The sequence below is a fragment of the Emydura macquarii genome, unplaced genomic scaffold (assembly GCF_026122565.2).
Source record: "Emydura macquarii macquarii isolate MOO-44397 ecotype Brisbane River unplaced genomic scaffold, CSIRO-AGI_Emac_v2 contig_1483, whole genome shotgun sequence".
Lineage (NCBI taxonomy): Eukaryota > Metazoa > Chordata > Testudines > Chelidae > Emydura > Emydura macquarii.
The window spans coordinates 6899494-6922770 of NW_027131620.1; the positions used below are offsets into that span (position 1 = coordinate 6899494).

The window sequence follows — 23277 nt, forward strand, 5'->3', positions numbered from 1 at the left end:
ACTATTTATTTGTATTGTGGTAGAAAGCACGTGATCCATGACTGCAATCTCAGTACCCCCCTTCATAGGAGAGCAGCTAGGCAGCCTCCTTAGAGTGAGTCACTTACGTCTAGTCCGTATGATTATTTATTATCTGTATTCTCATCGTGCCTAGGAGCCCACTCGTAGACCAGGACCTGGTGGTGCTAGGCGCTGCGCAGACGTAGACACAGAACAAAAACCGGTCCTGAAGAGCTTACAGTCTAGGTGTAGGACATGAACAATACGTGGAGGCAGACAAACGGGGGAGAACAAAGAAAGGGAGACCGTATTAGCATGGTGGGCAGACGTCACAGCCCACCAGAGGCCTGGCCAGCGTAGGCCTCGCAGCACAGGAGAGTTTTCAGGAGGGTTTTGGAGGAGGAAAAGGCATTCGTTTTGCGGCTGTTTGTGCTGAGCTTCTCCCAAGTGTGAGGGGCAGCCGGGTGAAAACCTAAGAAACGGGCAATGGACAGACACATCATGGGGCCAATCGGAGGCGGGGGTTGACATCTCAGTAGGATGTGAGAGATGATAGGTAGGGTGGGGATAGGCCGTGGAGGCCCTTGCAAGTGAAGAGAGAAAGTTTGTTTGATCCGACGGGGAAAGGGGAGCCAGTGGAGAGACGCAAAGACTCAGTGTTCAAGCACTGAGCCGTGCGCCCGAATACTCATCGTGGGCACTCCGTGCCAACGCTCACACTCTGGCTTAAGAAGTGACCTGCCTGTTTTGCCTGGAGCTTTGCCCCGGCCATTAGGGGATGTAGCTCTGAACACCTTCCCCCACTGGCTTTTCTCTGCTTTGCAGTGTGCGGGTGCAGTGCCCATGGGACGCTGCCGGGAGGCTGCGACTCGGTCGGGAGATGTTTCTGTAAGCCGGAGTTCGATGGGCCTCGCTGTGATCAGTGCAGCCTGGGCTATCATTCCTACCCTCATTGCCAAGGTAGGGTGGAACCAGTGGCTCTTGGGGGCTGGGCAGGTGATGCGGATGGGCTGGAGCGTCAGTGGATGATAAAGGACTAGTGATTTTAGAAGTGCCTGGTGATTTTGAGTGCCTCCGTGTCTGGGTGCACTTTTGTGAGGGCTTGGCTTTCAGGAAGTGCTGAGCTCCCACTATGCAAGCCAGGACCCTTGTAAAGTGCTCTAACGTGGGCACCCAAAATGACTAGTCACTTTAAAATCTTGGCCCACACCCCTTTGATTTGCATTATAAATGGTGCCGGCTTGATCTGGACGTCATTAATGGTGCCAGCGTTTGGAACACAAGGCTGTCATTAGCAGTCACTTTCTTGATGTGCTTCCTGCTCTGATGCTGCTTTCCAGCATCTTTTTGCATTTACACACTCACCTACTGACCTTCTCCTTCTTGGTGAGTTTTGAACGACCTGTAAAATCTCCGGCTTTCTCCTGGTTTGGCCATGACTCCAGAGGGAAGTATCCCATGGTGCCCTGATGGTTTTTAACAAGGGAATTTAGTTCTAGGGAACAGTCCCACCAAGAGCCTTTGGAACTGAATTGATGGATCAGCATGGACAGTGCTCGTGGAAGTCTTACATTCTCACCCTGCACATCTGGCAAGCTCCAGCTCTGTTCCGAAAGGACCACTTCTGTGGCGGGCAGCCTCCAGGTCCCATTTGTCCTGTGGCTGCACCAAGGATGCTGCCAAATGGGGCCAAGGAAATGCACACTGCAGTGAATTCTGTGTGTTTGTGAAGTGGGGATTTGTCCACTGAGAACTGGAGAGAGAGCTGTCAACTCACTTCATCTGGATCACGGAATAGCCATCCAATGGGAATGATTTGGTTGCTACAAATCTGGGCTGGATTGAAACAACTAGGGATGCAGAGATGAAAAGACTCCCGTCCCGTTATTTGTCTCTGAGCCCTCGAGTGTCCCCTCTCAAACCTCTCTCTTTATGTGTGACCCCTTCTCTTGCAGCTTGCTCCTGTGATCTCCGGGGCTCGGTGGATAACAACTGTAGTCCAGCTGGTCAGTGCCGGTGCCATTCCAACTATGCCGGGCGAAGTTGTAGCCAGTGTGCACCAGGATTCTATGGGTACCCCAGCTGCACACGTGAGTAACTTGCTTCACATGGAAGATTGTGCCTAGAGTTGTGCAGAGAAGAAGCCGGTGTCCCAGACACGCTGCTACTTGCTTTGCGTTGCTTTGGCGTTACCCCGCCCTCTTCTCTCATCTCCCCAGGGCCCAGCTTTATATTGGAATTCAAACTGGGTCTCTATTACAGGAGAAGATTCAGTTTTTATTACTTACTGTTCCCCTGTTGGAGTAAATACATTAGCCCGCAAAAGCGTTTTGTATTGCAGGCCAAGTGTCAATTGCCAGTGCTAATCCAAAGACCAGGCTGACTGTCCCACAGAGTGCATTTATAGTTGTTAAGTACAGTTGCCCAGGTCTGCCCATTTTGGTGTCCCAGCCCCAAGATCCATACAGCGTTTTGGGAACGGACCTGCAAAATACCATTCAGGAGCTGAATTTTCATGGGACATACCAGAAAACAGAATTACAGCACTATCCCCCCCAAAATGGGCACAGACGGAGAAATGCACAGCGAGTTACTCCAGTTTATTCCAGCGTTCGGCCATCTGAACTCAAGTAGCTTATTCAGGTGACACGTTCTGAGCTGTGTAATGCTTTCAGAATGAAACGTCAAACCGTGCGTTCAGATTTCACTTCAAAACCAAAGCTTTAAGGCAGTCTCCCTGCCATTCACAAATACATATCACTCCATCTGGGCCGGGTTTTACCTGCTGAGAAGGATATATAAGGATCAAAACACAGGGCATTTCTGACCGAGCCAGCCTGGTTCTAGCACCTCTCAGCTGTTATTAGCTGCTGACTATGCTGAAAAACCAAGAGACCTAAACCACCAGCCCAGCCGAGGAAACACAGACCTACCTGGGGATTGTATTAAACCCTTGCCAGCTTCATATTCAGACAGGCCAGGAACCGACTGGCTTGTAAAGGGTTTATAAAATGAGATAACGATCTTCTTTTTTAATCGTGCTGGCGACCCGCCTGCAAAATGTCAATACTTGTTTTTACCCCTTAGCCAGAAGGCTCTGTTGGAGCAAGTTTGAAATGCTCACCTCCCAGTAACACCCTGCTCTCCGGGTGCTCCAGCTGTAACATCGCTCCGGCAGCTCCTCTGCCAGAATCAGCATGCCCTCCCGTGGCACGCCTATGCTGCGATAAAAGACGCATGGCCTGGCCGCGGCTAGCCAGGGTCGGCTGACCTGGGCTCAGGGGGCTTGGGCTGCGGGGCTATAATATTGCAGTGTAAACATTTGGGCTCAGGCTGGAGCCTGAATGTCTACACGGCCGTTTTTAACCCTGTTGCTTGAGTCAGCGGAGCTGGGCTCCGAGGCAGTGCCGCGGGTTTCCTCCTTGCAGTGTTGCTGTACCCAGAGAGCCCAGTGCTGCTGCCCATACTCATAGCGAGTAGCCTGTTACGTTGCATGCGAGCCCGCTGTGCCTCACTCTGCTCTCTGTTACACCGGCGTAAATCTGCAGGCAGTCTGCTGAAACCCGTGGGGCGAAAGTCACGTAAAAGGGGTGAGACTTAAATGAGAATCAGGCCTGTTAATTTCATGGCACTTCCCCACCCGGTCCTGACTTTCAGTGAGTCTGCTTGCCCGGGGTCCACTCCAAAGCCAATTGGAGTCTTTCGACTGGGCTTTGGATCAGGCTCATAGGGCGATGCTACTCCAGTGAATCAGGCCCCTGCATTCGTGCAGGCGGCTGCAGTGCAGTGTGTATTATTAACCATCCCCATCATGCCCTGGGCAGAATCTCCTTCTCTGCCCCTACCACCAATCAGACTGGAAGCCAGATGTACACTTGTGCCTCCCAGCAAGAATTTACTGCTCATTAAAAATGTTCTGTGATACAATTTCCCTGAAGCAACACAACAGCGGCATCGCTCCTTTTGCACGGTGCTAAATGTAGAAGGCTGGGTGGCGGCCAGCTGGCTTAGCGTTAGCAGCAAAAACTGATGTCGGCACTATGTCTTTGAAGAGACTGGAGGCTTGGATCAAATCGTCTCACTGGGGTGCAACAGCCACTTAGTTTTCATCTAAAGAAATAGCTAAAGTGCAAATGGCATTTAAAAAATAGGCGAACCAAGAGAGGGAGGGAAACCTGAGTTTTAAAATCCTCCATTGTTTTTTGAATAATAAGAATGTTTTACTGTTGAAGCGGGCCAGATAGGTGTCAAAGCCATTTGCACACTTGCTAGAAATACATCCTTAAGTGCCTGAGCAGTGATCTGAATGAGAGAGCTGAATCTCCCTGGGCCCAGACTAGCTGACGACTACATATCTGCTGGGTTTAAGTTGAAAGGACAGTGAGATCTCGATATGCATTAGAGAGAAGCAGGTTATCTAGGAACATAAGAACGGCCAGACGGGGTCAGACCAATGGTCCTTCTAGCCCAGTATCCTGTCTTCCCCACAGTGGCCAGTGCCAGAAGCTTCAGAGAGGAAGAACAGACAAGGGCAATTGTCAAGTGATCCATCCCTTGTCGTCCAGTGTCTGGCAGGAAGCAGCACAGTCATTTCCCAGCTCTTTTCCAGGAGCTTTTGTTCGAAATCAGCAAATATTCCTGTCTCCAGGCTACTAGCTTGTTACTACATGCTGGCACACCGCATTCTACGGGTGCGATTTGAAAGTTCTTGCCCCCAGGCCTTGACAACTGAACGCTGCTCTCAGATGCTTGGGTGTAACCGGCCCTCACCTGTCTGTGATAAACGACATGGTTTTTGTTGTTGTTCTCGCTAGCCTGGGTGTTTTTGGTTTTAATTTCCCAACCCTGGATTTGAGAGGCGGGCGTCAGCAGAAGTAAAACAGTCGTTCTAATTAAACTTTATAGCTCGTGTCTGGGGGGGTTTATTAATTGGCTGATTTGGCTCTAGACAGGAGCAGGCAGAGAGGGTAGCTTGGTGGGCTGCAGCCCTGGTTGGGAGTAGCTACCCCACAGTCATGGGTTCCCATCTGCCGAGGCAGATGAATGGATTTGCGCGGAGTTTGCCAGAACCAGGTCTTTTGAATGAGGCTTTGAAAAACCAGGCTCCCGTCAGTGCCGCATGGACACACAATAGCGCCTGGCGCGTTTCATAGAAGGGTTTTTCCCAAAACATTGTTTTATGCTCTTATGTTGGGGTGGCAAAACTGTGGCTCATGAGCCGTGTGTGGTTCTTTTACCGTTAAAGTGCGGCTCGCAGAACCCCCTTTACCCCCCTCCCCCCAGTCTCCACCTACCAGACTGGGGTGGGCAGCTCAGAGCTTCTGCCCTGCTGCAGGGTGGTGGGGCTAGAGGATTCTGCCCAGTGGGGGTGGTGGTCTCGGGGGGTCAGTACATTTGGCCCCCCTACTCTATGTTCTACTTGGCTGCTGATCTCCACCCCAGAGGAAGCTACATTTCGGTGGTGCTCAGAGCAAAGTGTTGTCCAAACTGCTTTGGTATCTTTGAGGATGAGTGTTACATACATTTTTCTAAAAATAGCTACTCTTCTTTATTATTAATTAAAGAAATCTCTATATGGAGACTTGCAGCTGTGACCCCGTAGTGCACTGAGCACAGGGCAGGCAGGAGACCTGAGTTCTATTGCTTGCCCTGACACTGATTTGCTGGGTGGCCTTGGGCTGGCCATGTCGCCTTTCTGTGCCTCAGTTTCTCCATCCGTGTACAAGGTGCTCCCCCTGGGAAGCAAAAAGGCATCCTTTAAAAAGTGGAAGTTAAGTCCTATTGAGAAAAATTGAAAGGAGCATAAACTATGGCAAGTGAAGTGTAAAAATATAATTAGGAAGGGCAAAAAAGAATTTGAGGAACTGCTAGCTAAAGACTCAAAAAGTAACATTAAAAATAATTTTAAGTACATCAGAAGCCGGAAGCCTGATAAACAACCAGTGGGGCCACTGGATGATCAAGATGCTAAAGGAGAACTCAAGGAAGATAAGGCAGTTGTGGAGAAACTCTTTGCATCAGTCTTCATGGCTGAGAATGTGAGGGAGATTTCTAAACTTGAGTCGTTCTTTTTAGGTGAGACATCTGAGGCACTGTCCTAGATTGTGGTGTCATTAGAGGAGATTTTGGAAAAAATGGATAAATTAAACAGTAATAAGTCACCAGGACCAGATGGTATTCACCCAAGAGTTCTGAAGGAACTCAAATGTGAAACTGCAGAACTACTAATTGTGGTACGTAACCTATCATTTAAATCAGCTTCTGTACCAGATGACTGGAGGATAGATAATGTGATACCACGTTTTAAAAAAGACCCCAGTGGTGATCCCAGCAATTACAGTTCGGTAAGCGTAACTTCAGTACCAGGCAAATTGGTTGAAATTATAGTAAAGATCAGAATTATCAGACACAAAGATGAACACGATTTGTTGGGGAAGAGTCAACATGTTTTTTGTAAAGGTAAATCATGCTTCACCAATCTACTAGAATTCTTTAAAGGGGTCAAGAAGCATGTGGACAAGAGTGATCCAGTGGATAGAGTGTACTTAGATTTTCAGAAAGCCTTTGACAAGATGTAAGCTGTCATGAGATAAGAATATCCTCTCCTGGATCAGTAACTGGTTAAAAGATAGGAAACAAAGGGTAGGAATAAATGGTCAATTTTCAGAATGGAGAGAGGTAAATGGGTGTCCCCCAGGGGTCTGTACGGGGACCCATAGTGTTCAACATATTCATGAATGATCTGGAAAAAGGGGCAAACAATGAGGTGGCAAAATTTGCAGATGTTACAAAACTACTCAAGATAGTTAAGTCCAAAGCAGACTGCAAAGAGTTAAAAAGGGATCTCACAAAACTGGGTGACTGGGTAGCAAAATGGCAGATGAAATTCAATGTTGATAAATGCAAAGTAATGACATGGAAAACATAATCCCAAATTTACGTATATAATGATGGGGTCTAAATTAGAGGTTACTGCTCAAGAAAGAGATCTTGGAGTCATTGTGGCTAGTTCTCTGAAAATATCCACTCAATGTGCAGTGGCAGTCAAAAAAGCTAACAAAATATTAGGAATCATTAGGAAAGGGCTAGATAATAAGATAGAAAATATCATATTACCTCTTTATAAATCCACGGTATGCCCATCTCTTGAATACTGTGTGCAGATCTGGTCGCCCCATCTCAATAAAGATATATTGGAATCAGAAAAGGTACAGAAGAGCAACAAAAATGGTTAGGGGTATGGAAAAGCTTATATATGAGAAGAGATTAATAAGACTGGGACTTTTCAGCTTGGAAAAGAGATGACTAAGGGAGGGATCTGATAGAGGTCTATAGAATTGTGACTGGTGTAGAGAAAGTAAATAAGGAAGTGTTATATACTCCTCATAATATAAGAACTAGGGGTCACCCAATGAAATTAATAGGCAGCAGATTTAAAACAAACAAAAGGAAGTGTTTCTTCACACAATGCACAGTCAACCTGTGGAGCTCTTTGCCAGACCATGATGAGAAGGCCAAGATTTATAACAGGATTAAAAAAGAGCTAGATAAATTCATGGAGGATAGGTCCATCAGTGGCTATTAGCCAGATGGGCAGGGATTGCTGTTTGCCAGAGGCTGTGAATGGCCGATGGGATGGATCACTTGATGATGACCTGTTCTGTTCATTCCCTCTGAAGCTCCTGGCATTGGCTACTGTGGGAAGACGGGATACTGGGCTAGATGAACCATTGGTCTGACCCAGTGTGGCCGTTCTTATGTTCTTACGATGCACCATGGCGGCTCAGCAAGAGGGCGAGACTGTGGTGAAGCATGGGAGATGTGGAAATTGTCCCTGGGAAATTTTGACGAAAGTGACTTCTTTTTGTAAAGATTAGATAAAAATGTTATGGGGGATATTTTCCAAGCAGCTCTATGGACCACATATAAATTACTTACTGCCTTTGAGTACACAGGGCTCAATCTGGTTCTGGCAGTAGATCTCAGATTACTGGGCTAAGTATTATCTAGATCCCCTTTTCTGATTACTCAGATTACTTTACTGATCTCCTTTACTGATTTACTCAGATTACTGGGCTAAGTATTATCTAGATCCCTTTGAGACCTCTAGCTGAAATGCACCCAGGATGGTAATGGTGGTGTTAAACTAAAGCAGGAACTTGCTCTTTTTGTTGTTTGGGGAAAAAAAAATCCTTTTATTTTAATCTGGGCCGGGAGTCCCTATTGTTTTACAGCTCCCAGCCTGATTTCCCATCTTTCTCTGTTCACCTGCAGCTTGCCAGTGCTCCACGGAGGGCTCTCTCCATGGTACATGTGATCAGGAAACTGGACAATGCAGCTGTCGTCCCAAAGTGACGGGACAGCGCTGTGACACCTGCAGGCCAGGGGCATACGGATTTCCACATTGTGAAGGTAGCATTGTCTTCCTCCTCCTCCTCTTGCATGACTCGGTACAGCACATTATTCTGGGACTTCCCCCTACACCCTCAAGCCAGGCTGAAGCTGTGATCCCACACTGGGAGCATGGTTTTAAAAACACACTAATAAACAAACAGGCCAGTCATTGACCCAGCGACAGCTTAAACGGAAAAGAAGCCTCCTCCAGTCTCCTCCATTAACAGTGTCTCAGAGTGCGCTCAGAGGACAAATCAGAGCATCACGGGGTCTGTTTTAAACCTGCTACAAGCTGTGCTTTTCCTTGCAGTGGGCTCCTGTAACCCAGCAGGGTTAGCAACTACAGAACCGACCCCGTCTCCGGTGAGTATTTCACGTGCCCATTGATCTCTCGGGGCTGCTTTGGGTTTTCTTTCCAGGAAACCTCACTTGTTTCTCTTTTCCAGTCTCAGAATTTCTTACTGTGTCCAAGGACCTGCTCCAAGAGCAACGCAGAGAATGGCCACTTCCCTCTGTGGAGAGCAATAGATCCCCCTCCTCTGTCCCCTCCGCTGCAGGTTCTGTGATGCTACTTAAGCCCCTCCCATTCTCACCTAATCCTGGGGTTTTCCCCCTTTGTTCAGGGTTCCTGCGAATGTCGGGCATACGTTGAAGGTCCGGCCTGTGACAGGTGCAAACCGCTGTACTGGAACCTGACTCCGGATAACCCCTATGGATGCATGAGTAAGGAAATGGCATGATAAGGGGAGGGTTTTGTTGAGCAATCTGTACCTCCAGAGGTTTAGGGCCCAAACCTAGGCCTGGCCATCTCCATTCAAGAGGACACGATTCCCTTTTTTCCATTCCCCTTGGTTTCCACCTTCGGTTACAGCACAAAGCATCCCAAGTGGCGGGGCTGACTTTGTGATCCACATTTAGAAGGGGGGGATGGGACAGACCTGGGACCCTTTTCAGTTGACTGGATCCAAGAGTTTGTTTTGCCAGCTCCCCTAGGGCCAAACTCTCAGTCTTTCCCTCTTTACACCCTTGATTTACATGTGCAAACACAGGTTTTACGTGTGTAAAACGGGCATGTGCACATGCAAAAGTCGGTGTGCAAAATCCAGGGCAAGCCTGAGGCTGTCTGAAAATCCAGTCTGTGCTACTCTCAATTCGATTAGTTCTCACCCATAGCAGAAGGCGAGAGCTGGCTTCTTTCCTCTGGTCTCGCAACAGATGGATTGGTTTCCTCACTTGCTTGTGCTCTTCTGCTCTCAGGTTGCCAGTGTAATACCAAGGGCACCATCAGTGGAGTCGCAGAATGTCAGCAAGTAAGTTCACTCGCAAAGTTCCCTGTGCAGAAAGATCTGCCCCAATGTTCCCATGAGTGTTCGGAAAAACTCCTTCCTGTATGTAATAGCTGGAACTGCCTAAAAGTGCCTCCCGCAGGACCCCGCTCCATTTACACAGTGTTCTTTCTGACGCCGTCTGCTCAGAGGTTGCGCGAGTGAGTTCTGGATGCCCTGCGTCAAGCTGAAACTAGAGCTCATTTCTCCACATTGATCCCCTTGATCTTCTCCGTCCTGCTGATGTAGCACAGCAGCCTGGACTTGCACCAGGAGCTGGATTTAAAGCCTACGTCAGGAGTGAGGAGAGAAGACAAAGTCATTCAAAGAGTTTGTGCTTTGTCCCATGAGAAAGGGAAGGTTCGCAATGAGGGATCAGGGCCCTGCGGTGCTAGCTACTGTACAAGAAAAAGACAGTCCCTACCCTCAAAGAATTTGCAACCTTACTATATGGTAATCCACGCTGAGCTCAGTCTATAGCTGGAAGTCTTTGGCAGTCGCCTCAGAGGGAGACTGCAGAGCTGTTTGAGTGGGGATGCAGACGTGCGTTCTTCTTAGCAGCCGTCACGGTCTGTGTAATATCTGTGGGACTGCGGAAGGGCCTCCGAATAACCTGCCACATCCTACTGCCCAGCGGCATGATGAAGGCTCCTTGTGTTTTCCCATTCCCCATCCCAAGGAAAGAGAAGGGTTCCCATTGTTCCACAGGAGCGTGTGCTCAGGGATCATCCCTAAGGCCTTGTCTAGAATGGGGGTTATAGCCAGTGGTGGTGTTGCACCGACACAGCTGCACTAGTGCAAACCCCTGGTGTAGAGGTGCTGCGCCTGTGTGAATCATGATTTACACTGGCTAACCTTGGGAGTTGCTCTGCTTTCACACCAAGGCAGTGCATGGGAGTTGGGGGACGGCCCCCGTGCAGTCACAATGGCGTAGCTGTAACGGCACAGACACCCCTGGGGGAAGCCAGGCTGAATTCTCTCCCCAGGCGGCTCGCACAGGGCCTGCCTGTCCTTCGCTCTCCACGGCCTGTGCTCCTGTCCGTGGCAATGGGCAGAACCGGCTGCTTAGACTGTGACAAAGTTTGAGCTGTTTGTAAGGAGTCAAGTGCTTCCCTCCTTGTATGGTCACCGTCCTGTTTAATAGCCTAACCGCAGGCGTTGATCTGGCCCCATTACAGTGTTACTTATTAGCTGTATATTACGGTGAGGCGCAGCGGGGCTGCTCACTGACCGGGACCCCCTCCCGCCATCGTGCGAGTGTCTGAGCGCCCCGCAGTCCTGACTGGATTTCTCCTCACAGGGCATTGTGCTGTGGGTGGGGAGCTGAGCCACACACTTGCCTAGGGAAGCTTTGACAGAGCCGGAAACTGAATCTGGGTCTCCAGAGTGCCAGGCTCATGCCCGGACCACTGCACTATCCTTCCTCTCCCCAATCCTGGCTTGGTTGTGCTGAGTGTAGAGGAGGGGCAGAGCTGCGTGCATGGGGGCACCGACTGACCCTCGCTGTCTCCTAGGGCAACGGGCAATGTTTCTGCAAACCCAGCATCTGCGGCCAGTTCTGCTCAACCTGTAAGGATGGATACTTCAATCTGGACCATGCGAATTACTTTGGCTGTCAAGGTGGGCACCCTTCCCTCTTTCGCCAGGCACTAGATCTGCCAGCTGGTGGAAAACAGGGCAGGAGAGCCAGTCCCTGGAGCATGGGGCTGTGTGTCTGGGATTTGTGGGACGGGAGCACTGAGGAAAGCAAAGCAGGGTGAGAACAGAGGGTGGGGCTGTTCACCTGGAGATGGTAGGATTAAGCGCCTGATCTAGACCCATTGTAAGTCCCTAGAGTGAATCAGCTGATCCACTCATTCATTTCCCTCCCACCCAGGATCGGAGGGGAACCAGGTGAGGGTGGATGCCTGGAGTTCACTTCTCGCCTTAAAAACTTGCTCGTGCTCGTACCTCAGTTTACCTGTGTGCATGTTAATGCAGGTGGTGAGGGAAGAAGCAGCAGAAGCTGCAGCTGTCTGCCGCCCTGTGCAATGCCGCCCCGCTCGGTGATGTGCTGCGCGGCTGGCCGTGCTGGGGAGTAGGCAGTGAGCGAGGCTGCTGATGGGGCCTGGCTTTCGAGGCCTGGTCGGGGGCTAGCAGGACTCACTGCGAGGCTTTGCAGGGCTGCGTTCCTCCCAGCGGCAGTCTTGGAATAGCTCAGCGTTGAGGTGGAAGAGACGCCGAGTCCAAGCAGGGTCCGAGCCAACATGAAAACGGATACAATGGAATAAAAATAGAGCCCTCTGCTGCCCTTCCCATCGGTGTGCGGCTTTGATTAGTGCTATTCAGAGCTGGTTAACATCAGTGGAATGTAAACACGTGCTTCCTGTCCCCAGGCTGCCGGTGCGACATTGGTGGGTCCATCGGGCCGTCGTGCGAGGCAAGGACCGGAGCCTGTCACTGCAGACAGAACACACAAGGCCCGACATGCACCGTGTAAGAGGCCGGATGCACCTGCAGAGCTGCTGGGCGTGTTCTCTCCTTGTTCATTCAGCTGGAGGCTTCTTGGGCGCCCCCTCCGTAGCTAGCACGCAATGGCCTTAGATCGCTGGGGGCTGCGCGCCTCCTGTTCTTTGCCATCGCAGCCGCTGCTGCATGCCTACCTCCTAGCGTGTTCGCTCCTGGCCTGACACGGAGGCCGCGCTCCTTGTTGGGGACTCTCCTCTCCTGCCTCGTCCGTCCCTAAACAGCTGCGAAGAAGTAAACTCTGCTCCAGTTTTTCTCCTGGGCGTCCCCAGTGCTGATGTGGCGCTAAAAGCTGCAGACGCCGTTCCGTTTGCTGGCTTCTCCCATGTGTGCCCAGGGGCCTCCAAGACTGCAGCTGATCGTGGTAGTAGCGTGAAGTGAGAGCTTCCCTGTACTGTGAAAACCAGGCTTGTAATTGTACTTATCAACTCTCTTCCCCAGGCCCGCGAAGGACCATTATTTCCCTGATCTCCACCACCTGAAATTCGAGTTGGAAGAGGGCACCACGCTGGATGGCCGGGCCGTTCGCTTCGGCTACAACCCCCTGGAGTTTGAGAATTTCAGCTGGCGAGGATACGCACAGATGTCTCCCATTCAGGTATGATTTACGGGCCTGGCCCCAGCTTGTGCTGCCTACCGGGAGAGGACGTGGAAGGCTAACCATCCGATGCGCTGTAGACGCGCGTCTTATTTTAACCCAAAGAGCTTTTCTAAACCCAAGGTCATGTGGTGGCCAAAACAAACAGTGCAGTGTAAATATAGTCTGTTTGTGCAGATATTTCCTGTAGCATTAGGGACAGCGTAGACTGATGATAGGAGATATCCTAATTCAGGAAGCCCTGTTCATGAGGTCAAACTAGAGGATCACAGTGGTCCCTTCTGGCCGTATGATCTATGTATCCTAATCCTGTTATGAGAAGGCAGCTAGCTGGGAAGCCTCTTACGGGGCTTTCTCTAAACAATGTCTTCAGCTTTCCTTGGGGCCCTTTCACCTGCTCTTTTCTTTCCTCAACTCTCTGCAAACCCCCTCCTCCCCGACCCCCAAAAGAAAGCCACTCCTCCCCCATCGCCATATGCCGTCTTTGTGGCTGTTTGGCCTGGACAGCTGTTGTGTCGATGGTTTTCTACATAGTCCCGCGGAGCGAGGCTGTAACATGCACTGACACTGCTCCCTCCCTCCTTTTTCCCCTGTGTGAACCTTTCGTCTGCACGACCCCTACAAGAATGTTAAGTGTGTGTCTGTGTGTGTGGCTTTTTTATATAAGAGCTGTACGGGGTTGTCCTGTGTAGTGGGTTCCTTGTCCTGACACCTGCACTCCACCTGCAGCTAGAATACGCTTTGCTTTGCTTTGTGGCTAGGCTGGGTTTTCAGAGGGGCTGAAGGGAGTTTGGCGCCTGATTCCTCCTGACTTTTGGTGGGATATCTGCGCTCCTTTGAAAATCCCAGGATGAGCAACCAGCGACTGTTGTTCATGTGAGTTGTTCATGTGGCTGCTGGTTTTGTTTGGTATCCACCGGTTGCATTAGAGTCTCCAATGGGCGTTGACAGGCGAGCAGCTGTGTGGCTTTTCTGTTGGCAGGCCCCTTTTCTCTGTGAGCTCATTCTGACGTGTCCTCCAGCGAGAAACTCAGTCTGTGACCTTGGTGCTTTCACCCTGGAACCTAGTCAGACCCAGCTGTCTTTGTTGTCCCCTGCCAGTACCTTTTCTCAAAGATTGGCCCATCTTCATAGCAGCCAGTTTATCATCCCCATGGAGGGTTTGCTTGGCAGACCTCTGCTTGTTCCCTTAGGTCCCAGCACAGGAAAGCACTTACGCATGGACTTAACTCCCCTGGAAGTCAATAGGATTTGAGCATGTGCGTAAGTACTTCCCTAGATAGGGACGCTTTTCTGAATCAAGGCCCTATGGTGGCTCTTGAGTAAGTGGACACATTCCCTTAGTGGTGTCCTCGGGTGGTATTGCTGGCCGTTAGCATTTCAAGTGTCTGGAGAGAACCGTGTGATTTCCATTTGCAGCCTTCTCTGCAGACATTTGGGTGGTGAACTCATGAGCACAAACACAGATGGCCTCGGAGCTGCCTGTGGTCTAATTACAGCACAAAGCCTTAAATCCACGTTACGGTAATAATAAAATGGAGTGCATCTTCTTTTTTCAAAGTAACATTTTCCCCTAGCTTGGAATATGCCCCTCCACCAAATAGCATCCCTCGGCGCTAGGCAGCTTCTGTTCAAAAGTTCCCGGCTAGGGACGCTCGCCAGTTAAACGCTGTGGCCCAGCCACCCCTAAACACTGGTGTGTGAGAGGATCTCAGAGGTATTGTCAGCTGTGGGAGCTCCCGGCCCCACTTCGGAAGGGCAGCTGCTATCCCAACACATGCCCCTTCCCTCCACCTCTCTGGCCTGCCCACCCGGGCTGGAGGTGAAGCAGTTGGGAAAGATGGAGGAGGATCAGTAGGGCTTGTGAAGTGCACTTGGTAGCCGGTGAGCAGTGCATCCTTCTGCTGCCCCCTTGCGCTGTTAGGTTGTGTGGCTGCTTGCTTCCTCCTGGGCTGTGGCATGTTGCTTAGCGAGCAGGACCCCGAGCTGCTGGGCTGGGGCTGGTGTCTGCTGGCAGCTGGCGGTGGCTTTACGGTGTGCTCTGCTTCTCTCCCCTTTCTCTCTCCCACCAGCCTGAGGTAGTGGTGACTCTGAGTGTGACCTCCCCTGACCTGTTCCGCATCGTCTTCCGCTACGTCAACCGGGGGCCGGCCACTGTGGAAGGGAGGGTCTCGGTCCTTGAGGAAGGAAAGTTTAATGTGTGTGGCAACTGTAAGTGCATTTCTCACTTCTAGACTAACCACAGCGACCCCGCTTTCCGCCAGCCTTCCCCTTCCAAAACGCCGCCCGTTGGGATGCTCCGGCCTAGTCGCGTTGGCAGTTGCTCCCCTGTGTAACGCAGAGGGGAGGGGGACGAGAGAGAGAGAGTCAGGCAGGCAGGCAGGCAGGCAGGCAGGGACTGCTTTCCCCCAGTGCGGGCGACGGGCCCAGCGCCGGCCCCCCAGTGACGTGTGCCCAATGTGCTTTTACTTTTTGCAGAGGAAAGTCAGAGTCACGGTAGACGTGGAGGAGGCAGAGCTCTATCTGTTCCATGTCATCCTGAGATATATTAATTCAGGAGGTGCCACTGTGTATGGCAAAGTTACAGCTTATCAGCCGCGAAGGAGAGGTAAGGATCCCACGCTGCTCCCCTGCACCATTGCCACTTCCTCCCCTCCCCACGCAGTCTCCTGCGGCGGAGGACACCTCCATAGGTCCTGGAGCTCCCGCCCTCCCGAGCTGAGGGCTGGACTGAGGCGGCACTTCCCCCATTTAACAAGCCAGCGCTGCAGCAATCGCCGGCCCCGGGCACTGCAGGGAGTGTGCGTGTCAACTAGCTGATGTCGGAGAAGGCGGCATAACCATTTAGATGAGGCTTCCCGGCCTGGCGCCCCCGAAGGGCTGGAATGGCCTCGAAAGCCCTTGAGAGGAGCAGCTACGCGTCCAAGATGGGCCGTGCAGGTGGAACCAGATCCGAACTTCAGCATCTGGACCCGGGGCTTATTTTTCAGGTCCCACCTTTCATTTGCCGGTTGGTGAATAAAGTGCTGGCCAGGGCATGCAGGAGGGGATTGTGCTTCGCCTGCCTTTGCCCTCTCCCAGCCTTCCTCTCCTGCCATCAGAGCATGTCACCTAGTTTATTAAATCCAGAGGCAGTAGGAGGGTTCTTCGGCCGCTGGCAGGGTAGGCCCCACTTCTCCGGATGCTTCCAACACAGACCCACCTTCTGGATTCATAACGACATGGCGGAAGAGCCTGGTTTTGGCCCTTGGGATGTGCCAGGTGGCCTGGCCTGGCAGGTGTTTAACAGGACTTGCTGTTGCATTTTGGCAGTCGCTATAAGCTGGCTGCACAGGCTCCTCTAACTCACCACGTGCAGGCGGGGACAGGAAGAACCAGCCAGGACGGCCTGAAAGGCCCAGAGACCTACCTTTTGTATGTACCGGAAATCGGCAGCATGTGGGCAAGAGGTCCCTCGGACTGATTTTTTTTGTGTGGGGAAGAGGCTAAAAGGGCTTTAGCCCCCTCCTTTCCCCCCCATAACTAGTATGCAGGTGCATGTGCAGACCCCCTGCTGCTAACTGCCTCCCCCGGCCAGGCCAGGAGATGGAACCGGGGGTTTGTTCCTGCCCTTGGCTTTCTCTTTTCTGGCAGCTGAGTCTGCTTCTCCTCTGGGCTGCCACCCAGCCAGCAGCGTTCAGGATGCTGTGAAGCTGCCTGTTTTCCCCTGGGGGGTGCCCCGGGAATGAGCGTTGCCATGCCCGACCTGAGCGCCAATCCCCCGGAGCTCTCGGCTCCCCCAGCGCTGCCTCTCTGCCGTCCTCGCTCTCTGAGCCCCTCTGCTCCTCTCCCGCCCCCACAACGCACTGAAAAGGAGCAGATGCTCCCGTTTGCTGGGCGGCTCCCCTCTCTCTGGCAGGGTGCGTTGGCAAGGGCCTGTGAGGGGCTGCTGGCTGCAGTCTGTCAGTGACAGCAGGAGATGTTTGAAGAGCAGCTGGACATCTGCCCGCACGGCAGCATGCAGCACTGGTGTTCCAGATGTTCCAGTGTTCCAGAGACAGATTGCAACCCTTCTGGAAAAGTCGCATAGACAATGATTGCTTTTTACAGGCTGGTTCAACAAACACTGTAGAAAAGTTGTCCCTTTCTGTTAAACTCTGAGACTTTTAAGTGATTTCCTATTGGCATGGCCCCTATAAAGCCCTATAGGAACTGAGTCAAGCTTGTCTTTCCCCTTTGCCCACCCTACCCAGGCCAGGGTGGAGAAGTGACACCCGCTTTCTGCAGCGTGGCAAGCGCTCAGCCCGTTGAGGAAGAGGAGCAGTAACATTCTGCTCCAGCCTTTGTTTGCAGCCACCATCCTGCGTTCACTTTTCTGAAGAGTGTCTCTCTGCAACCACTTGACGCCACGTGTTTTCCTGCTCAAATTGTGCCTGCAGGTTTTTGCGTGTGCAGAAACTCCAGTTTCCATGTGCAACGTGCATTTGCTGGGACAGGTTAGCTAATCTATCTATGCAGTGAAGTTCTTCAGCTGCAGAGAAAACGCAGTCACTGTACAGGGGTTTGAGGCCCCTTTGATAATCTGTACCTTGAAGGCCAGCAAGTTTCAAAGCTACAAAGCCAGCTGCAGTGATTCCTTCCTCAGGAGAACTAAGCCAGCATGGCAGCTCTCGCAGAGACCCGGCAAGAGAATGGCACTGCACCTGCCCTGGCGTGTCTTCAGGCCTGCTCTCACGTTACCAAACCCAGCTTTGCAAAGCCAGCGCAACAGCATCCTCAACGTGAGCCGGGCTCAGCTTCTACTCATTCGTTGTCAGCTGCGCTCTTTTTCAAGGAACTTGTTTGGGGATGGCTGGTGCTGCCCTGCTTGGTAACTTCATGAGGATTCCCAGTCTAATGGTTAAAGCACAGAGCTGGGAGGTACGAAATGGGGGTTCCCAGCCATTGACTTGCCGTGTGACCTGGAACAAGTCACTTGATCTCTGTATCTCAGTTTCCCAGGAGAGGGAGGAGGGTCCTTAATTCTCTGCTGTTGATGTAATGGTCTGAGATCCTGGGATGAGTGGTGACATGGACTAGAAACTATTATTATTATCTATTTGGAGCTGCCTGGCTGGCACAGAAGAAAATGTTACTTTACCTTGTAAAGTGAGCAGCTGGAGAATATATACAGGGCCTGACGTGCCCAGATGTTGCTTTAAAAAAAGGAGGAAGGTGGCTGGATAATTATATGACCAGTTATGTTTCTACACAGGAAAGTGAAGAGAAGAGTCATCCCTTCTCGAGCTGCCGGGTGTACTCTGATCACAGCACAGGTCAGGAAGGATTACAGCTGGCCTGCTGTAGGTTTTTTCCCCTTCCTTGGAAGAGTCAAGTATTTGCTAGTGCAGGAGGCATATTCCCCGCCCGATGGACCAGTGAGTGGACCCAGCAGAGCAGCCATCCTCCCTCTGTGTGAAAGGGGCTGCAGATGTTAAGCCCAGTGGCTTAGAAGCAAGCTAGACTCGTGCAGCATTCTGTCTGGCAAGCATTTCACCCTTTCGCTCCGTGACTGATATGGAATGCAGGGTGTGCTGTTCAAAAGGGATACAACCTCTCATCGTTTTCACACACCCACCCTCATTTTGCTCCCACTTTTTTTTTGCGCCTGCAAACAATTCCTGTGGTAAGAGATACAAATTCTCTGAGCTGTGCCCTCCCAAAGGCATCCCACGTACCTGCCTCCTTGCCCTCTTCGTTAGTGGTGCTGCACTCAAGTGCTATGGTTCAGGAAGCTAGGGCCCAGTCTTTGAGTGAATCGTGCTGTCAGCATACTGGATGCAGCTAAACAATCGGAGCAGTAGCATGCTCCTTCACCCTGCCCTTGCTCGCCTGTGCTGTGCTGTAAATGTGCACACGAGGACAATCAGAACGAGTGTCTAAAATTCACAGTCTCCTGCCTTAGCTCATCTGCCCCCCATGCAGCCGAGCGACTGACACATCTGCTCATTTAGCGTGTTTAAAAAAACCAAACCCCTGAACGCTATAAACCAGCCAGTAGTTGTCTGACACTAGGGGCCGTGCAGTGATCGCACGTAAAGTCCATTGATTTAAAATGTCAATTGAGGATCAGTTTAGCCAAAAAGTTCGCAGTGGGAGAAGGATGGGGTCTGGAATCCAGGCAAATGCTACGGCATAAAAGCTATTGCCATTTAAGCTGTGGCTGCAGAACGTCTCTTGCTGTGGTTGGTGGTAAAAGGCAGGAGGATTTCAGAGTTTACAGCAAGACGTATTATCCACTGGGTACAATTTATCTGACTGATTCTTCTCACCTGTCTTTGAGTGACTTCGTAGCAAATAAGTTCTCTCTGTCTCTAGCTGGTGGGTCCGGGGTATTCAGTGCTCTGTGAGAGCTGCTGCAATAGCAGTCGGGCAGTCAATGATTTTGCCTCCCTCCAGCAGTCCCTGAGCAGAGTCTGCTTGGGGGACGTTTCTGTCATCGTCTGATGTGGGACCTCAGCGCATCCGCTCTGCACGCGGCTGCGAGAGACTAAACCAGGCTCCCCCCCCAAGCCACGTTGACAGATTTGCTTCCCTGACTGTATTCTCTGCGTTTGCTGCTCATTGCGCAGCATCTCCTGAGCTTGTCCCCCCCTACACACACACTATCACAGTCACTTTTGTCCTTCCCTCCCCAGGTACCGAGCAGACCAAACAGATTGTCTTCGCCCCCAGCACCGAACCGGCTTTTGTCACCGTCCCTCAGAACAGCTTCGGGGAGCCCTTCGTGCTGAATCCCAGCACGTGGTCTCTGATCGTTGAGGCAGAGGGCATACTTCTGGTAAGGACCTTCTTCTGCCTCCCACAAGGGAATGTGCCGGCAGTTCCCCGTGGAACAGAGTCACACTCAATTTATCCTCCTTCTTCTCCGCCCCCGTTCCAGGACTATCTGGTTTTGCTCCCCAGCTCGTACTACGAGGCGCCCATACTGCAGCTGAAGGTCACAGAAGCTTGTACCTACAACCCGGCCCCTGATCGCGCCGGTCAGAAGTAAGGAGCTCCGTTCCTGGTGTTGTCTGTGATCTGTGTTGTTGGGGTCTGCCCAGCTCCTTTAGCCTTCTGGTCCATTTTGTACTTATGAAACCGTAGCCTGCCCCCTTGTGTGCGGGGCTGCATTCCCATTCAGTCAGCAGCTGCTCGCCGTGGGACGGGCATCAGGGATCTCCCTTCGCCAGGTCGAGGAGCCCGGGCAAACGGAGGACGGGTGGGGCGTAGGCTCCTGGGAGAAATCAGCCACAGCAGCAAACTACCCCAGTGCCCCTCTGGCGCTGATTCACCAGAGCCAGCCTCTTGCCTGCCGTTCAGGTCGCTGGAGGAGCGCTGTGTTTACCAGCATCTGCAGGGCTGGGGGATGAGGGCGGCAGGGCGGGGAGAGGTTTTGACTGTGACAATGGAATGTAGAACGGCTTCCGCTCCCGCATGGCAGGTCCCCCCACGATCTCATTGCGCCATAGGGGTTTGGAACGGGTGTTGCCCTGGGGGGAGGAAAGTCTAGGCCGCCGTGCTGCGGGCGCTGCCCCTTCACCTCTAGGTGACTGACTCAGACGTAGCCTTGGTCAGTAGCCCTGGAAAGTCATCAGCAATAATCAGCGTTCGCTGGGCACCATGAAATGAACTGCCGGCCTCTTCCGTTCCTAATGGGCAGGTGTCCGGGTCTCAGACACCGTGGCCTCTCTACGGAGACAGCCAGCCAGGGCTGACTGGGCTGTGGGGACTGATTTCCCTTTCTGTCCCTAGAAGTGGGGCCTCCACGTGAGATCTGAGGCACTTGAACAGCACAGCGTGGGCCTGGGGTCGCTTTCACTGTCGTGGCCCATGAGAGGCAAACTCTTGCCCCATCCCAGGCCAGGATGTTCTCCCGTGCAGCGGAGCCCTTGCTCTGCTCACTGGGGCCTGGGCTGGACGAGACAACACTTGGATCCTGAAGATGCTGATGTAACAACAGAACTTCACCTATTCTTTCCTGATGCTTCTAGCTGCCTCTTGTACAAGTACCTGTCTGTGGACAGCTTCCCCTCTGCGTCCGGAGGAGACATGGTGTGCAGGCTGGACAACAGCTTACCCAGGCCCTGTCCCACAGTGCGCGTCACCCCCTCACACCCCCAGCTGGTGCTGTGCAGCGGCAATGATGTGAGTAGTTCATCTATTTCACCCTTCGAGAAGGAGCTGCAGCTCTGTGAGACCAAAGGTGCTGACTGTCCCCTCGAGAGGCCTTGTACTTTAAATATCCTGGGACAGCTCACCCCCACGCTTCCCATTCCTCCTGCAGCTCAGCAAGCTGCTGGTGCGAGTGTGTGTTTGGGTGCTCACCCATGCAGTCACCCTTGCAAACTCTTCCCTGGGCATGTAAACTGGGAGCGGGGGTGTCGTGGAGGTGCTCATTGTTCTCGGCTTTAAAAACTTGGTCCACTGTCTTCTTAGCCCCAGGCCATACAGTAATATGCTGAGGCCTATGCAGCTGAGAGTCTTGCTGATGTAGTCCCCAGGCTATATTGGGGTGGGGGGTGGTGTACACCCACTAAGAGATGTAAATAGCAATGCAACGTTTCGGTCCATGGAGTGTATCGGATCATGAAGAGGAAAGCCGGTACATAGCACCGGTAACCGGTGTGCAGTGGGGGGGGAGATGAGGTGTAGTTTACCCCTCTGTCACAATTTCATGTCACCCAGGTGGAGGTCGAGCTGCGGCTCGCCGTTCCCCAGCCTGGGAGATATGTGCTGCTGGTGGAGTACGCCAACAAGGATGCTCTGCAGACGGCCAGCGTAGCGATGAGCTCCCTGCAGTTAGCCACCCAGCAGGGGTCATTCACCTTCCACACGTGTGACTACAGGTACAAAGCCAGATCTGAACAAGAGACTGAGCAAAGGGGCAGCTGAAGTAAATACAGTAACGTTCCTCTCCTGCGTCGCACAAACAGTGAGGGCACAAGCTTCTCTGTTTGGTTGCTTCCTACTTTATTGCACTAACAACACTTGCGTTCTGTTCTGCCTTGTATCTCAGAATGAGAATGTTCTATCTGGGCCCATATGTTAGTGCGCTTCCTACCATGGCATCTTGGTGCCAGCTTGAATCTCGCAACCCCCCTGGAAGGCAGGCACATTGTCACTCCCATTTTGTAGTGGGGAAATGGGGATGCTTGGAGCGCAGACATTCAGAACCGCTTTGGTGCACGTTTACTGCAGCTAGATCCAATGCACTTGCAAATTTGATGCTTGCTTATCTCCTATGCATTCCCAGTTCTGAAAATCTGGGCTTCAGTGACTTGACAGAATCCCAGTGAGGGAGAGCAGCTGGAAATAGAAGATGAGTCCTGAACCAGAGTTGCCTGCTCCAAGCACTAGACAATATTTATGTTACCGCCAGATTGAGTTTCTTGTCTGGAAGCTGCTCTCATGTTTGACTTCAAACTGTGACCTTAGCGATAGGAAACAAAGGCTTGGGATATCCTTAGGAAATGCACTCTTGTGACTAGTCAGAGTGGGCATTCAAAGACTTACATCGGTTCTATATAAATATCTTCAAGAATGTATATCTGGCAAGACAAGAAATGAATTGTGGCCCTTCCCAGGGCTGTCCTTGAGTTCTGTTTTTGTCTTACAGTTTCCTTTGCCGTGGGATGGTCTTAGATTCACAGAATCGCTTGGCAGCTTTTGAACTTACCACGGAGGGAACCATTCGGTTCACTGCGGATCGAGCCCGCTTCTTCCTGGTAAGCCTTCACTACAAAGGACAGCTGTGCGGGGTTCCTCTGCTCTAGGTGGTGTGGGAGGAGGAGGCCTAGAATCAGTAGATTCAGGACTTGATGTGGAGAATAGGGTGATGTTCCTATGGTAGATCAGTCACTGGGTGGAACTGTCTATATCATGAGCAATCCAATATTCTCGGCTGCTGTCTGGGAGAAGAGTGACAGGTCAACAATGTGGTGAACAATGTATCATGGGAACTTGGGACTGAGGGAGTAGGGGCGAAAGGAGTTGTCTCTTGCAGAACTCTCTTATGGGGTCCATCAGCTATATGGTAGTATGTCTCCTCCATTCTGTCTCATCAGAGCATGTAGGCCCAGTTTGCAGAGCATAGAGGAATTCAGTGTAGATGTTTAGGTCCTAAGTGACGCTAAGGCAGTGGTTCTCAACCTGCGGCCCGGTCAGCACGCAACTGCCGCCCATGTGACATCCTCAGGGACATACAGGTAGTATTGGGTGTGGTCCACATAACACATCATAAAATAGGTTGAGAACTGCCCTAAGGGGTTGTCCACACAGTTGGTGAGTGCGCAGCAAGCCGGGGTGCAGATCTGCAGGGCACTAGCTTGCTGTGTGCTAACTGGCTGTGTCCTGCTGCTCGCTGAAAGTTCTCTAGCGCGCTTTGACAATTTTCGGTCCAAGGGCACGACAGAACTTGCAGCACATAGCAGCAGGGTCCACACGTGACATAGT

General features: G+C 51.7%; 1 protein-coding gene across 3 annotated transcripts in view; it reads left to right on the forward strand.

The window, feature by feature from the left end:
* Window positions 1-23277, forward strand: part of LAMA5 (laminin subunit alpha 5) — a 148604-nt gene that overhangs the window by 80852 nt on the left and 44475 nt on the right. For 2 of the 3 annotated variants that reach the window (XM_067554117.1, XM_067554115.1), the window contains exons 14-28: window positions 826-960; window positions 1956-2090; window positions 8275-8412; window positions 8705-8757; window positions 9018-9117; window positions 9652-9704; window positions 11234-11339; window positions 12095-12194; window positions 12666-12822; window positions 14895-15033; window positions 19479-19621; window positions 19724-19830; window positions 20817-20970; window positions 21511-21671; window positions 22442-22550. In XM_067554117.1, the coding sequence (XP_067410218.1) occupies window positions 826-960; window positions 1956-2090; window positions 8275-8412; window positions 8705-8757; window positions 9018-9117; window positions 9652-9704; window positions 11234-11339; window positions 12095-12194; window positions 12666-12822; window positions 14895-15033; window positions 19479-19621; window positions 19724-19830; window positions 20817-20970; window positions 21511-21671; window positions 22442-22550 (1790 nt within the window). Of the gene's footprint in view, window positions 1-825; window positions 961-1955; window positions 2091-8274; window positions 8413-8704; window positions 8758-9017; window positions 9118-9651; window positions 9705-11233; window positions 11340-12094; window positions 12195-12665; window positions 12823-14894; window positions 15034-15300; window positions 15431-19478; window positions 19622-19723; window positions 19831-20816; window positions 20971-21510; window positions 21672-22441; window positions 22551-23277 lie in introns of all 3 variants that reach the window. The other variant, XM_067554116.1, reaches the window with a different exon arrangement.